The 17,149-nt window shown below is 35.3% G+C and overlaps 2 protein-coding genes across 11 annotated transcripts in view; both read left to right on the top strand.

Annotated features, from left to right (window-relative positions):
- The first annotated feature begins 144 nt into the window (after positions 1-144).
- Positions 145-8,583, top strand: si:ch211-113d22.2. Of its 9 annotated transcripts, none has more exons than XM_073914641.1 (4): positions 145-1,653; positions 3,156-3,311; positions 4,434-4,574; positions 8,138-8,583. In XM_073914641.1, exons 2-4 carry the CDS (start codon positions 3,263-3,265, stop codon positions 8,350-8,352), a joined length of 405 nt encoding a protein of 134 aa, XP_073770742.1. In that variant the 5' UTR covers positions 145-1,653; positions 3,156-3,262; the 3' UTR covers positions 8,353-8,583. The 9 variants fall into 9 exon arrangements, with proteins under 9 accessions (XP_073770742.1, XP_693999.1, XP_073770747.1 ...); XM_073914646.1 differs by having other exon boundaries at positions 1,046-1,653; positions 3,161-3,311; positions 4,461-4,574; XM_073914644.1 differs by having other exon boundaries at positions 1,046-1,653; positions 4,461-4,574.
- A 1,274-nt stretch (positions 8,584-9,857) lies between these two features.
- loxl2a (lysyl oxidase-like 2a) overlaps positions 9,858-17,149 on the top strand; it is a 38,548-nt gene continuing 31,256 nt past the window's right edge. The window contains exons 1-3 of one of the 2 annotated variants that reach the window (XM_009305250.5): positions 9,858-9,951; positions 11,660-11,941; positions 13,227-13,402. In XM_009305250.5, coding sequence (XP_009303525.2) covers positions 11,674-11,941; positions 13,227-13,402 — 444 coding nt within the window. In that variant the 5' untranslated portion in view covers positions 9,858-9,951; positions 11,660-11,673. 2 annotated transcript variants of the gene reach the window in all.

Here is a 17,149-nt window from a genome sequence, read left to right as displayed (position 1 = left end):
TTACGTAAACAAGAATAAAAAAGACAAGTATTAAAAACATTGATTAAAATGATTAAAAACAGATTAAAACCGATTAAAATGTGTTAAACAGGTTATTAAAGAATAAAAAAAGAAAAGAAAAACATAATAATGCGATCTGTCGGACGTAGCACAGTGCTCATTCAGTAAAGGCACAGCTAAACAGATGTGTTTTCAGTCTTGATTTAAAGGTGCCTAATGTTAAAACACATCTGATCATTTCTTGGAAGCTGATTCCAGCAGCGAGGGGCGTAGTGGCTGAAAGCTGATTCACCCTGCTTTGACTGAACTCAACTCAAACTGAATTTCTAGTTTATTTGATCCTAAAGATCTGAGTGATCTGTTGGGTTTGTTTTCAGTGATTATTTAAATATGTATTTAAAGCAGTTAATTTAAATTCAGTTGTATTTAAAGCATTTGAGAGATTTTTGTTCCTCTGCTGAAAGTCTACACTAGTCAACATTTGAAATGGATCATAAAAAGTTTGTGGAAATTGTAAAACTATTGAACAACATCTATTCTTGTTTTAGGACAATTTTGATCATTTAGTTTGATCCACATCAAAGGCTGACTATGTTCACTGGATAATATACTTCTGCAAAATTTGGATGAACAGATATCTTGGTTTTTTTGAGTCCATCCTTGGAAATGCATAATTTCTACAGCACATTTGAAACATAAGGAGACCCAGAAGGGATGTGATGGTGGGGAAAAAATTGGTGCGAGGAAAAAACAAAACAAAACTTAGTGATAAAAAAAATATGAATTTTTAGGTTTTTGCATTCCTTTGCAAAATTGGTGTTTAACAAACACCTCCTGCTCACTTCTGTGAACCCTGCAGTTTTTACCAATATTCTCCTTTATTTTACTATTACAATACAATTCTGCATATTTTACCAAATCATCTTTGCGAGGGAGCAAAAACTTTTTAAAAATATATTTTCCTATCACTTTTTTCTCCCATCAATTTTTTTCTCCCACCCAGTTTTCTTTTTTCCACCCATTTTCCCCCACCATCATGTCCCTTCCGGGTCTCCGTAGAATCATATGAAAGTATGCTGCATGAATAAAATAAATAAATAAAGCAAAATTAAGGTATTAATAATTTTTCAGTAACAATTTGATTATTTTGACCTACAGAGGGCGCTGAGAGCCACAATGATTATCAGATGTCGCTACTAGTTTTTTTTTTTTGATGAAGAACAACTGAAACAGGAAGAAAACAATGCTTTTGACATCAGTTAGCCTATAAAGAGATATTATTACTCATTCATTCATTTTTTTCGGCTTAATCCCTTTATTAATCTGGGGTCGCCAGTCACGCCACAGTGGAATGAACCGCCTACTTATCCAGCATACACCGCGGACACCCTTCCAGCTGCAACCCAACACTGGGGAAACACCCATAAACTCCTGCGTTCACACACTTGCACTACGGGCAATTTAGCTTATTCAATTCACCTATACCATATGTCTTTGGGCTGTGGGGGAAATTGGAACACCCGGAGGAAAGGAACCCGAACACATGGAGAGCATGCAAACTCCACACAGAAACGCCTTCGCCACAACGAGCGACCTTCTTGCTGTGAGGGCGAGGCGATCGTGCTACCCACTGCGCCATCGTGTCATCTCAAGGTAATCTCATACTGTACTAACTACCTATTCATCGTACATTAAAGTAAAAACGTAATACAGCACGTACATACAAAATACAGAGGATTGCAGACATGTTTAACGGTTAATTAATGAAATGTCCTGTCATGACTCCTAAACACAATACTGTAGTAAAATAGTAAGTTCGAAAATTACAACTGAAACCGTTTAATGTGCAGAGAGAACATAATGAATATGAAATGGTCCATTTCCAAAAGCACTAACATGAAATTGAAAAGTTGTCAATATTAAGAAAATGAGAAATATAAAAATCCTGTTTTCATATGTATTTGTTTTTGTAAAGTCACAGTTGTTACCATTTCTCTAATTTTAGTGTATTTTTTGTTAAATCAAAAACGATAAGAGTGAGTTTGACTTCCAAATATTATTAAAATGATCAATTGTCATAGAGCACCCTCGACTAGACATGGGCTGGTATAAGACTCTCACGGTATGATAACTTTGGATGTCGGTTTTATGGTATTGTGATTACTGCTCTAATATATGCTCTTTTCCTTTTTGAACACAATATATTTTATTTTAAGAAAATATTTTAGAACAGTAAACATGTCAGACTAAATAATCCAAATAAACCATTGACTTCTGCTGTCTTCGTTCATTTCAAAAACACAGATTTTTTTTACAGTTTATAATGGCATCTTTGAATATCTTTCAAAAAAAAAAAAAAACATAAACGAAAAGTCTTGCATATGCCATAGGAATGGTATTGCAGAACATTTTGGCCGTTTTAAAACCTTGACTTTTCCAAACAACGTTAAACCTTAAAAATGGTTATTGTCCCATGCCCATGACAGTTTAAAAATAGATCATTCGTATATTTTGACCACTGAACTACTTAAAATGCATCTTAGACACCTGGTCACCTTCTTTAAATCACTTATTTTTTATAATAAACAATTTTCATTCTGATTAAAGTATCAATAATTTGAGTAAATGATTGACAGGCTTTTCGTCTTTGGTTTGAACTAAGCCTTTGAAGAGTGTTTTTGGGCACACATATTCATGCTGCACTCATGAAATACCTTCACTGAAATGATTGTCTCTTTGTAAATTGTGTTGCACGGCTAATCTCTTCTATCTCTTCTTATGAGGCATATCTGGTGACATTGTAGTCTGGGTATTAACATGTGCACCCGCAAAGACACTGTCTATATTTCAAAGCACAATTATACGGCAAGTGAAATGCTGCAAAACCACAAATAATATGCCAAACAACTATCAAAATGTAGTTTACACATGAAAACAGTGACAATTTCTTCTGAAGTCACCATCTGGTACGTAAACTTTTTGTTTTGTGATATCCGTATTATAACTGTGTTAGAATCGTCTGGATCAATAAAGGTACATATGTTAAATTCGTTGCTCTTTTATTTTTTTAGTTTTGCAGGTCTATTCCTCCTCTTCGTCTTGTTTTCTGTCGATCATTGAGATATTGTGCGTGTGTGTGTTAATCCGGTGTAAAGCTCAGGTGATGGATGAGCAGTATGGGATTATGGAGAGGAGCTGCTGAGGTGTTTTGTGTTTAATTCCTCCACACTGTTCCTGCCGGTCTCTCCTGAAACTCCTCAACATGAAGACTCTCCTCGCCATGCTTGTCCTGTTGGCTGCTGTCATACACAGTGAGTATCTGCATCAAATAGAAAGGCAGTACATACAAGTTTTTTTATATTGATTTATGGTTAATTTTAATGCTGTGATTGTTGATATTCCTGTAATAGATATTTACAAATCTACGAGAGTTGTGTAAGATGTGCATTTTTGTAATTTATCATTATTATTTACAATTAATATGATTATTTTACATTATTATTATATTTATATTTTTATGTATTTAATTATAATTATTAGAAATTAATCTGAAATTTTATTTCTAACAGCACAGTTTCTTAATGTCAATAATGGTAATGATACAAATGAAAAGTAATTATTGTTTTATATTAAATAAATTTTAAATTTTTACATAATTTGTAAATTATTAATTAGAATTGTTACTGCCACATTTATATACAATTATTACAGAATAATAAACAAACAGTAAATAAATAAATTTATTATATATATATATATATATATATATATATATATATATTCATTCATTCATTTTCCTTCTGCTTAGTCCGTATATTCATCTGGTGTCATCACAACAGAATGAACCGCCAACTTAGCCAAGATATGTTTTACACAGCCAATGCCCTTCCAGCTGCAGCTCAGTACTGAAAAATAATTCATATATTATTATTCATATATGAAGTATTTATTTACTGTTTATTTATTTATTACTCTGCATTTATTAATAACTAAATGCAAAGATAATTTTTAATAATTATTAGCAGTTTATTTATTGTTGATGTTATATTTGTAAAAAAAAAAAAAAAGCACATTCTAAATAGTAAGTAATTATTAATTTATGATTTTAAAATGATGATTATTGTTATAAAACATATTACTTATTATGATTGTACAATTTACAATTAATACAAACATGTAAATGTATGCATAAATTATAAAGATGTTAATTAAATGTTTGCAAACACTATTTGTAAGTATATACAATTAATCGTTTATTCATATTAATTACTACAATTATTTATTTTGCAATGGAATTAGAAATGTATTTCCTGTTTAAAATGAATTTATTTGCTTTGTATTTATTTATTATGTTTACATCGAATATATCCATGTCTAATTGGGACTGAAACGATGGCTAGTTTGTGTGTAGATGTGGTTTAATCTCAGATCAGCTGTGTTCTGTTGTCCGGCATGTGAAGGTGACGGCTTGAAGTGTTACTCATGTGTGGCGAGTAACTCAGACGAGTGTTTCCGGCAGGGCTCCACTGTGTGTCCCGCTCATGCAGATGCCTGCTCCACTATTACCAGCCACAGTGAGTACAAACAACACACACACATTGTGTTGCCGTGTACAGTCTGTACAGACTGTATGTTGTCCACTTCTCCCAGTGCTACCCCTAAACTTAACCCTCAAATGAATATATTCCAGTTTTACATTTTGAAATACATCATTTGGTGTAATTTATGGGCTGTTTTCCTAATGGGGACTAAATAAAAGTCACAAAAAGGTTAAAAATGACTGGTATTGCTATATTGTGTGACTTGATGAATTCCAGGAAAATACGCCAATAACTATTTTCTTTATTTGCAAAAAAACTGTTGACAAGTTTGTAGCAAAATTTTTTACAATACAGAGTATGAATTACATTGTCAATGAAAAAAGATACAAAAGAGAGAAGGAAAGAAAGAAAAAATAAACATAAAGAACAAGATATAAATTCAAGAATTAATTACAGTATATAAATTAAAGACCTTATAAAATGAAATAGTTCTGTTTGCTTTCTTATTTTCAGATAATGAAATTAAATGTAAATAATGACTAAATACTTGCAAAAAAAAAAAAAACAGAAAAATATGGTTTGGTATTAGTAAATTTGCATTTGTGGATATGGAATTTACAAAGAAAATAAATTCAATTTATAACAAAACTCGCATTTCACTTAGTAGAGGCAGATTCATAGTATGAAAATTATTCAAAAACAATTTAACAAAAACTAATTTATTTAAAATTAACAGAAATATCCCGCTGTATATTATCATTAGTAAATGAGCCAATATGTTTCCAAACTTGTACAGCATAATCACAATCCCAAAATAAATGAAAAACAGTTTCAGTATGAAATTGACAAAATTAACATTTTACATCAATATTAGAATAAATCTTTTTCAAAAATTGTTTAATAGGATAAAATGTGTTGATTAATTTAAAAGACACTTCTTTGACCTTGTTAGTGAGGATTTTTTTTTTTTTTTTTTGCAAAGACCATATTTTTCCCATTTCAAATCTTTAAATATTTTTCCAATAAGAGATTACAGGGGACAATGTAACAACTTTTTCATAAAAAAAAAAAAAAAATCTAATTTTGTATTCTTTTTAATTTGAAAAACAAATTTTTACCTATAAACGTCTCTGTCGGATCAGAAAGGTCGGCTTTATTAGGAGGGAGATGATTGCAATTTTTAAGGAGCAAAGTAATTCCTGATGTTTTAGCTCCCATAACAATAGTGACATTTTTGGGACTTACTGGTATGTTATATTCTAAAATAAATATAAAAAAATTTCATTAAAAAAACTAAAAAACAAAGATTTATTTAATATAAAATATTTTGGTTATTCAAAAAAAATGTGTGAGGAGTAAAATTGTGTTTATAAATTAATGTTTATAAATTAAAGCCCAGGCCAAAAGTACTTGTTGGTGGAATTTGAAAGTTTAACAGGAATTTTTGGTTATGTTATAATTAAAGGCAATAACAATACAACACATTGCATGTGTGAAACTGCGTGTTTCCGCTTGCATATGCAAGTCACAGTCAAATACTGTTGGCGCACACGCACACTTTCAATTCACTTCCTGACCACAGGAGGGAGACTTCCCTCTTTATTTCTGTGTTGAGTAAGAGTTGGCATTAGGGATTTGCACTCGCATCAGGGAGTTGCAAACATTAGGGATGACTGAGTGAGTTTAAAGTAGGGCTGGGCCAATAAACCATATATCGAATAAAATTAATGTCAATAACAATGACAAGCTCTGGACTTTTTTATACTACATTGATCAAAGAGCCAATCACACAGCAGAAATATGCAACAATGGGAATATAAACGTGTGTTAATATTACAGAAGTACTGAACTTTCAGCCACCGGAAATTTATCGTCCAAAAATGTGTTTGCAATTTATTGGACCCTCTAATTTTTGTGGCTTCCGTCATTTAATGGGGTACTCTTTAAAATCTGGAAGCATTAATAACTTATATTGAAATATATATCATTACCATTCAATATTGAAAATAATTATTGAGATTGCATTTTTGCCCAGCACTAGTATAAATTACACTAAATGTTTCTCAGTAAGATGTTTTTTAATATGTTGTTTAGAATAATGTTTTTATTCACATACAGACACATACAAGATTGGCTTACAGATCATTTGCAGGTACAATTTAATGAACATGCAGTCTTGCAATAGTGAAATTAAAAGGAACCATTTCAAAATATTAGATACAGTTAATAAACCTGCAAATACTGCAATAAATCACATTAAATATAATAATTAATAAAACAAAACAATAAGAACATAATTTGACTGGATGTGTGGATTCCTCTATCAGATCTGAGTCAAAGAAAATAATTTTTTTATTCAATTTTGGGACTTTTGAAGCTGCTGATTGATGGATTTGGTCTTTGGGTTTGGACTCTTATCAGTAAAAATTAAACCACACTGAACTGAACTAAACTGAACTTCAACTCTGAAAACTGGTCTGATGCAGTTTCAATTTCAATTTACTAGAACTTTTAAGTTAAGCTTCTTTGACACAATCTACATTGTAAAAGTGCTATAGAAATAAAGATGAATTAAATAGAAATTTATTTATTTTCCAAAACCTTGTTATGGATAACGAATATCCATTTTGGTATTGTTTTTCGATATTGGCCTGTTTCCACTGAGTGGTACGGTACAGTATGGTATAGTTTGGTACAATGTGGTTGGGCACACTTTTATGGCTGTTTCCACTGTCAGAACTTACCAAAAAGCAAAACATTCAGTGGAAAAGGAAAAAGTGGTATGGTACGTTTGATTTTTGGTACCTTTTGACAGTAGAAATAGAAATAAATGTGTGCCTAACCATACCGTACCACCCAGTGGAAACAGGCCATAATGGACTGCAGGCTTTTAGTTGGAAGTCAAATTATGCAAATGGTACGTATAGCTTGGTACGGGTCCCCTTTATCGGGCTTGCGTTTCCACTGCCAAAAGGGTGCCAATGGTATCCTTTTGGTAGGCATGGTGTACGACAGAAAGTTTTAGATGACATCATTCTCACTGGAGTAAAGAGACTGGAAGTAAAGACTGGAAGGGCCTGTATGTGTTCAAATGTGTTGCATTTATTTATTTATTTTATATGATTGCAGACGTTACAGTAGGCTATTTCACATCATTGATCTGCAGTTAAAATCAAATCATGTTCTTAGAAAGGTTAGTCATGAACATGTATACACAACTATTTATGTGTATAAAGCATCTGTTTTGTGAGAAATGCTTCTCATATGATATATAAATGACCCATACAGCTTTACTTTGACATTTCCTCCAGCGAGAATGACATCAAATGAAACTTTCTGTCCTACACCATGCCTACCAAAAGGATACCATTGGCACCCTTTTGGCAGTGGAAACACAAGCCTGATAAAGGGGACCCGTACTGTACTGTACCAATCAGTGGAAATGGGCCAGAGTCAGCTCCTGTGAAACTCAACAAAACTGAGGATTGTCTGACGTATCATTCAGCAATGCTTGGATTTAAGGAATGCTTTTTGTGATGAGAGTGAAAATGATGTGTTGTGTATTTCTAAATCCTCTACGTGTTTCTCCTCCGCAGACTCTGTAATGAAGTCATGCGCTTATAAGTCGTTCTGTGACAAGTCTCACATGAGCAATGGAGAGATGAAGCTGGAGTGCTGCTATAATGACGACTGCAACGGCCCTCATCGCTCCCACAGCCACGGGGAGCCCGGCAGCGCCCTGAGCCTGAGCTCCAGCCCCATCCTGCTGCTGACCGTCCTGCTGATCCCTCTGACCCTCAGCTCACTCTAAACCCAAAACACAAACTGAGAGAATTAAGCCCTCCTCTGATGGAGTGAAGCTGTAATGTAACTGATAGATGAGCTTTTGTCTACGAGGCGGCAGAATAATCTGTGTGTGTTCTTGCTGTTGGACAAATACTGGTTAATAAACACTGCATAGGTTGTGTGTTTGTCTGTTTTTGTGTTGTATATGAGCTCAAATGAGCATCTGCTAAACAAATCAATAAAGTAATGACCAGTGTACATTTGTCTATCTGTCTGACTGTTCATCTATCTGTCTAGCTATCTTTCTGACTGACATCTATCTATCTATCTATCTATCTATCTATCTATCTATCTATCTATCTATCTATCTATCTATCTATCTGTCTGTCTGTCTGTCTGTCTGTCTGTCTGTCTGTCTGTCTGTCTGTCTGTCTGTCTGTCTGTCTGTCTGTCTGTCTGTCTGTCTGTCTATCTATCTATCTATCTATCTATCTATCTTGTCTATGTATCTATCTTTCTGTCTGCATGTTTGTCTCTCCATCGGCAGATCTTCTGGACTCCTCAACGTCTATCTGAGCGTCTGTCTGTCTCCAACAGTTTGTTTCCCGTAATATGGAAAAGCGAGCATTACTGGTGCATGAGGATCCTCACATAGCACAGCGGCTCTTGGGGGTATCCTCTGTGTGACGTGTCATTGTTATGGGCAGAGACACACATCCATCCATCGATCCGTCCGTCCGTCTGTCTGTCTGACTCAATATTGATTATAATACTGAATATTTAATATTGATATATTGAATATGATACAATATTGCCAAACCTTGAAATAGAAGAATGAATATAAATCTACAATAAAATGTCAAAATAAAAGAATAGAATCCAAATATCATAATCATTTAAACTTGAGTGAACAATGTAAGAAATAAAAAATGTGCCCATTTCAAACCAAATGGTTTAACATATAAACACAGACAAAGGGTCACTGTGGTAGACAGTATACTAGGGAATCTATCTATCTATCTATCTATCTATCTATCTATCTATCTATCTATCTATCTATCTATCTATCTATCTATCTATCTATCTATCTATCTATCTATCTATCTATCTATCTATCTATCTATCTATCTATCTATCTATCTAATTTGTCTGTCTGTCTGTCTTTCTGTTTCTGCATGCTAATTGTCTTGTCTTCCTGTCTCTGTTTTATGTCTGTCAGTCTATCTTGTCTATGTCTCTATCTTTCTGTCTGCATGTTTTTCTCTCCGTCGCCGTCTGCATATCTTCTGGACTCCTCAACGTCTTTCTGAGCGTCTGTCTGTCTCCAACAGTTTGTTTCCCTTAATATGGAAAAGCGAGCATTACTGGTGCATGAGGATCCTCACGCAGAGCAACGGATATTCAGGGTATCCTCTGTGTGACGTCGGTCACGGGCACAGACACACGTGGGGCGTCTGTAACTTTCATAACACCGATGGGGGTTTCAGGTTGCAGGTCTGGTGGGAGGCGATGAAGCGCGAGAACACGTTTAAAAGTGCTGCAGGATTCAGACAGAACCAGCGCTCCTGCATCCAGCTGTGGACATTCACGAAGTTTCTTCACGAGAACAAAGTTTTCTTCAGAGGTAAGTTCAAGCAGTCAGAAATTATGTTTAGAGTTTAACTCATTATAATTGAACCGTTTTCTGTTTGAAAAGTCTTGAAATGCTGATTTTGGTGTCTTTAATGAAGAGAAGATTTCTCATGATATTTGATGGAGAAACGATTCTCATCATGGTAGTTTCATACAATATTTAAACATTTGGGCTGACCTAAAATGTCTTTAGGTTGTAGTCATATGTTGCATCAAAAATACAAATATACCTCAAGTTAATAAGTTGTGACATAATAAACAACAATTTGGTTTGCTAGACCATGTGTTTTTCAAAAAGCCTATAAGTGATGTTGTTTACAAATGCTTTAACCTCAAATCAAACAATGCTATAATCCTTTCTACCTTGTTATTTTTTTCAGATATGTTTTTCTTAACGTTGAGCTTTTTTGAATATTTAAATAATTTATTTAATATTTAATAAATGCTTCAGGCCATATAGTGTACATATAAGCTTCATTGCCTCTGAATAGCATAATCAAATGTTGAGTATTTAAACATTTATAATTGAATTGTGTTTTGTTTAAAAAAATATTGAAAAGGTTATGAAATTTGATGGAGTAATGATTTCCGTTATTTATTTTTATATTTTTAATATTTAAATAATTTAATATAATAATTAAAAAATGCTTCAGTATATGTAGTGTACATATAAGCTGCATTGCCTCTGAATAATCAAACAAGACAATTTATGTACATTAAATGAAACTATACAATAAAACAAATCAAACACAGTGGTAATATAAAGCCGTGATAAACATGGTATAAATAAATAGTGCAAACATAGGGTAAACAAAATTTAACAAAGCTGTTATAAATACAGAGGAGCCACCAAGTCAAATGATCTAAAGCTTGCTCTCTAACTTTGAGGTTTTGATGAGTTTGCATTGGTTGTACAGTGGTTATGACATCATGCTTTAGCCTCCTCAAATTAATAAAATGACTCATCGACCAGGCAGCTCCAAGTGATTTATTTAGGAATTCCTTTGAGAAAGGGATTTTCTGAGTCAGGAAATTGGATATAATGTTACCTATAAATAACTGCAGACAGATGAGGAGAACTCCAACAACTAATCTTAAACTAATCTTACTGGACTCCAACAACTAATCTTTAGAAGTTTGCTGAACGAGCAACTAATCTAAGCATCAAATCACGAGTACATAAATGTTTATGAACAAAACCTGCATAGCTGAAAGTACTACTGTACTACTTCTGTGCAAACCCACTCTGCATAATAATATAGCAGCTTTTTAGAAACATGTTGGCTGCCATTCATCATGTTTGAAAGCTGGGCTATCCTTTTCTTGGAGTCAGAATTACTTTAGTGCTGCTTTTTAATGCAGCAAACATGGACATGGAACAATTTGTTAAGACATCGATTACCTCTCAATTACAGGGCTTGTTTCTACAAAAACCCTTTCACTGACAGATTAGTGTGAGTGATGGATAAAGTACACCACAATCATCAGCTATAGCCTTAGGGTGAACTGACATGAACGACAGAGTTCAGCACGGTTATACAAATCTGCATTAGTGAACAACTTTACCTCTTTTTAAAGAACAGATTTCAAAGGATTTCCCCTAAATAGTTTTGTATGATCATAATGAATTAATTATTAAAGTATTTAAAAGAATTAGATTGATTCATTTATGTTATTTAATTCTATTTTGGGCCTTGCAGGTTGACGTTTAGCCATGGCGGTGTCTTCTGCATTGTGCATCTTCAGTCTGTTGGTTCTAGCTCAGGCCCAATCTGAACTCCAGCAACCCAAGATTGAACTCCGTCTAGCCGGTGACAAACGCAAGCATTACGAGGGTCGTCTGGAGGTCTTCTACAACAATGAATGGGGAACTGTGTGTGATGATGACTTCTCGATTGAAGCCGCTCACGTGGCATGCAGGCAACTTGGCTTCTTGGGCGCTGTCGCTTGGTCTCCGTCTGCAAAGTTTGGACAAGGAGAAGGTAGGCCAAAAGCTTATTGAAGATCCACTATGTACATATGTTCTTGGATTACATTGGTAATCCATCATGTTTTAGTCATTAGGGGTAAATGATAGCCATCAGACTGTTGTTACCTTTAGGAAAAAAGTATGGAAATAAGATTGAAAGTCAAGAGCAGACATAATGTCATCTTTCTGTCTCTTTATTATAGAAACATGCTGATTTGTCTCAATAAATCTGTCTAAAGATTGTAAATCAAACTCTACTGTTCAGTGGGTGGTTATGACTGAGCCCAATGGAAGAATAACCACTGGTTATTCCACTCTTATCCTCATTTCCACAGAGTTAGCAAAATCATATGAAGAATGTAATGCATCGAAAGAGAACATTTGGGAAGTGTTTGTCATTGGTAACTTGAATTTAAAAAACAATGATGATATAAATTAAAAATTATGTCACCATTTGCTTTAAATCTGCATTTTTTAATCAGAATTAGTATACAAGAATAATGGAAACTAGCACTTTTGAGCCTTGAAATGAATCAGAATTTTTAAGTGAGGTGTCTGAAAAGCTCTGTTGAGAACCGGTGTTCTTTCAGTTTGCGTTGGCGACCCAAGAGTGTTTCAGACTGTACCAAAAAGCTCAAAAGCGTATGTGGGGGAGGCGGATTGGTGCTGAAATACAGTAGTTTTCCAGGAGAAATAACTAAACGGTAGGGTGGCGGTAGATAGGTCTGAAATGAATGTAATGGGAAAAAATTTGAGTGTTGGCAGGTATGGGCTAACGACCCACCTTGTAAATATTTGATGTTATGAAACACCAGTATGGTGCAGCTAAATATCAAATTTGCCCTGGGAGTAAGTAAGTATTATCAGTTATTCAGGTGTGATTTAAATAATATTCTTCTGAAACTAATCTTTTACAAATGTCATACAAGTTTATAATTATATAAGGTACAGTTAAAGCCCTAATATACAGTATACTTCAAGTGAAAAAGAAGAATGTAATCTTATAATCTGAAGTTTGAAATGAGTGAAGTTTCCAGGACAATTTGCTTTTGCTGGTAAATAGCGTCAAACTACCTGCGAAGGTAGGCATGACAAACTTCTCCCATAAATGTAGTCTGTTCAGTCCACTGAGCTAGACATCTTGTTTCCTTTATGGTAGAAACTATAATGTAATTCAACTGGAAAGCAGTTGGGAGTAAACTTTTTCTTTATGTGAGCCTGGTAGTAGTAGTCATACCATTAAAAAGCCACCATCTGCTGGTGATTGACAAAACCAACAATTGTTCTTTGTTCCCCAGGTCGCATCTGGCTCGACAATGTCCACTGCACAGGCAGAGAAAACTCTTTAGCTGCATGCCCCTCCAATGGCTTTGGTGTGTCGGACTGCAGGCACAGTGAGGATGTCGGGGTGATTTGCAATCAAAAGCGAATTCCTGGTCACAGGTTCATCAATATCATGAACAACAATGTTGAGGTAAGCCAACCCACTCTAGGCCAGGGGTGTTAAACTCTGCAGCTCTGCTTATTTTCAACCTTTCTTCAGAATACTTACCTGCAGGTTTCCAACAAGCCTGACGGACATCCTTAGTTTGATCAAGCATGCTTAATTAAGGTTGAAGCTAAACTGTGCATGACTGTAGCCCTCAGGTTCTGGAGTCTGACCCCCCTGCCCTAGGCTCATGGAACATTGTAGTCATGCTAAATTATTCTCTAGGGATTTTACTAAAATGCAGGGCATATGTGAGTTCAGAGGTAACTGGGTTTAAAACAGGCCTGACTAGCCCTTGAAATGCCTTTGCAAGGTTTAAAGTATGACAATGTGCTTAAGACCACAGTGTATCATCAAAACCACAGGGTTTCCCATCAGAGAAGCCCAGAATTGTACTCCCAAAAGCCAATATGTCTTAGAGAAACAGCCACATACTTTGTCATATCCAGAAACTCGGTTCTAAGTGTAGCTTTAGCGTTCTCAGCATTCCTTTGTCGCTTTACCTCTTGGATAAAAAGGAAGTGAAGGTCTGTTTTCACAGGCCACGCATTCCTCTCCAAAGTTTCTAGAATAGTTTATTAGCGTTTAGTTTTCATTTTATGGCAATGCCAGCTGTCCACACGCCCCCCATGCCTATTGATGCAGAAGGGCGAGACAGAAATGGTAGTCTTATTAACTAATATTTGTATATTTGCCATGTTGCTATGGCAGCCAGGTTTAAAGACGGTCCTATGAGAGTGATCAAAGAGCCCATGGTGTGCTTTTCCATTTCCACAACCCTTAGGTTTAATGACTTTACCACATTGTATGTCTCCCCCGAATCCTTTTCCTGTTCCCACAAGACATTCCCCTTCTCCTCCAGCGCCTTCTTTGGGGATTGCTGACTAATGGAAGGAATGATTCGAAAACAGAGAGTCCCTCTCATCAAACGTGAATTCTTTATTTGAGGAAAGCAAACCGAGACACTGTTTTTCTGGACTGGTTTAAAAAAAATAGCCATCAGGTAATGTCACCTCAACTACCTATGATGTCATCAGTCAGGCGATGGTCTGTGAATGAATGTGAGAAGTTGTTAGCTATTGGTAGGTGTAATCCTGATTTTTCCTGAGTCACATACCAGAAGTCTGAGGTACAGAGGTTCCTCTGTGAACCTTGTATAAGTGAATTTTCAACCACCAGCATGCCAGGGTGAACTAAACTTAGACAGACACTCAAATTCCTCAGGCAGTCTTCCAGCGCCAATGTTTCTGAAAGCAAGAGCCTGTCATTTTGTACATTTTTTTTCTCATTCATGGACAATTTGATGTCAGATATGACAAAGAGGGAGGCGTGGTGGTGCAGTTGATAGCGCTGTCACCTCACAGCAAGAAGGTAGCTGGTTCGAGTCTCGGCTGGGTCAGTTGGCATTTCTGTGTGGAGTTTGCATGTTCTCCCCGTTTTCATGTTGGTTTCCTCCAGGTGCTCCGGTTTCCCCCACAAGTCCAAAGACTTTAGGTGAATTGGGTAGGCTAAACTATCCGTAGTGTATGTGTGTGAATGAGTGTGTATGGATTTTTCCCAGTGATGGGTTGCAGCTGGAAGGGCATCCACTGTGTAAAACATATGCTGGATAAGTTGATGGTTCATTCCGCTGTGGCGACCCCAGATTAATAAAGGGACTAAGCCGAAAAGAAAATAGAGTAAAGAAACTACTATCACTACAAACTACTTCCCTCGACAAAATCCCTATAGGATTTTTCTATCGGCTTTTTGAAGATTGCAAATAATAAGCTCTGTGTTCAAACACTGTTCATTATAATTACACGTTTTGTCCAGAGGGATAATCCTCACCCGAAAATACAATTTTGAGCACTTTTAGATCTTAAATGCAAACACAAGAACTGAAAAGCTAACATTAGGCTATAAACGGACTACAGTGCCTTCAGGACACTCGCCTGTGACGTTAGCACCACCCTTCTACAGACAACTTTTCTAGCTTATTTTTAGAAATATGCTTCATGACAAGGAGTTAATCTCTGTTTATTATATTATAATGCACGCTATATATTATGAACAAATAAATACATTACAGTTTTGCTTTATGGATGTTGTAAAAGTTTTTAAACTTTATGTATAAATGTGCCTACATAGTATTATCACTAGCCAGTTCTTATGATAGTGTGTATCGCTCGCGTGCACACAGCCCGCTTACCTTAACAGATGACAGAAATGAGGCGTGATTAAGGGACAAGTCTATCAAATGCCTGTTCAATGATGGATCGAGAACAACATTCAATATTCTTTTTATGTCACAAAGTACAGTGAAAAGCAGCCCGTGCAGTCACATTTGCTTTAAATTTAAGGAGGAGTGTAAATATTGCAGTTATGAAAAAGTTAAATGTGTTCAAATGAAAAAAAAATGACAAAAAATCACTTGATCACGTTAAAATGACAGAATATGTGTGTATTTTTACCCATTTATTCACACGTTTGCATTACAGAGAGCAGGAAAGAAACAGGCTGCACTGGTAAGCAGTTTCTTCATAATATCGTTTAATTAAAATAAATGATCAACAAATTAATCTGTGTTGACAGCCTTCACAAGTGATGGAATTATCTACACACAAAATGAATTCCCAATTAGAAAAATACTACAAACTATATTCATGAAAATATTCATGAAAATACTTAAATACAAACAAATGCAATTGCCCAACGCAAGCGAGCTGCGCTCCAGACCAAATTAGTTCGATGACGTATAATGACTCCGACATATAATGCCTGTAGTTCCATTTAGTAACTTGATAGCAGTAGCAACCGTCTTTTTAAAGAAGCGTAACCGATTTAAAAAATCAAGAGTGGGATGTAACTGATATGTTTTATGTCGTAGAATAAAATGTGAAAGTATCTTCAGTTTGTGTTTGCCACGAACCGTATTTAAGTGACTTTACTGAATGTATTAAAAAAACCCATTGACTTTGGGGCGAGGGAACCAGAACTGCTAAAATGTGAACTCGCTTCTGGGTTTTTGCATACAAATTGACGTCATAGTTCCTCCACTCTATTAATGAATTTGACAAAGAGTAGCTTAAAAGCCAAAGTCTGAATTTCTAGCACATCGTGTACCAGTACGCATTACGAAACACTTCCACAAATATTATCCTTTCCTAAAGCTGCAAAACTGCTAAATAAGAGTTTTTCTGTCATATACATACAAACAACTATGTTTAAAAGTGTGTTTGCCTGCTTTTATTTACCTTTCCTGGGTGTCAACACAGCTAGCCAGTGTGTGCTCCACCCAGCAAACATCACCTCATAAAGAACTTTCTCAAAGATTTAGAAGAAGTTTACCCCATTTTTACTATGTAAAGATCATATTAGCTTGGTATTTATGTGTAAAAATACACCCCATTACACTGGAAATGTGTTATGGGTAATGATAACATTAGCGATAGCCTTTAAGTGCAGTTTAGCTGAGTGTAATGGCTTGTGAAATAGTTAAGAAAAGCCATTCAAAGACTGTTTAGCTCTATGACCTTTAGTAAAAGCACAAAACACTTCATGTAATGCAGTGTTTCTCAACCACATTCCTGGAGGCCCACCAACACAGTATGTTTTGGATGTCTCCTTTCTTTGTTACCCCCATTACAGGACTTTCAGTCAATGCTAATGAGCTGATGATCTGAATCAGGTGTGTGTTTGGTTAAAGAGACATGGAAAATGTGCTGAACTGGTGCTCCTTTAGGAACGTGG

Source organism: Danio rerio, chromosome 10 (genome assembly GCF_049306965.1).
Source record: "Danio rerio strain Tuebingen ecotype United States chromosome 10, GRCz12tu, whole genome shotgun sequence".
In the NCBI taxonomy this organism is placed as follows: Eukaryota; Metazoa; Chordata; class Actinopteri; order Cypriniformes; family Danionidae; genus Danio; species Danio rerio.
The sequence above is the reverse complement of the archived record's forward strand: the minus strand, read 5'-3'. Positions and strand labels throughout refer to the sequence as shown.

Bases quoted from the DNA above. Each gene is read 5' to 3' on its own strand.
- si:ch211-113d22.2 (XM_073914641.1), top strand. From the start codon at position 3,263: ATGAAGACTCTCCTCGCCATGCTTGTCCTGTTGGCTGCTGTCATACAC. The intron at 3,312-4,433 runs GTGAGTATCTGC...ATCTCAGATCAG, and splicing joins GTTGGCTGCTGTCATACACA to CTGTGTTCTGTTGTCCGGCA. The intron at 4,575-8,137 runs GTGAGTACAAAC...TCTCCTCCGCAG, and splicing joins CTCCACTATTACCAGCCACA to ACTCTGTAATGAAGTCATGC.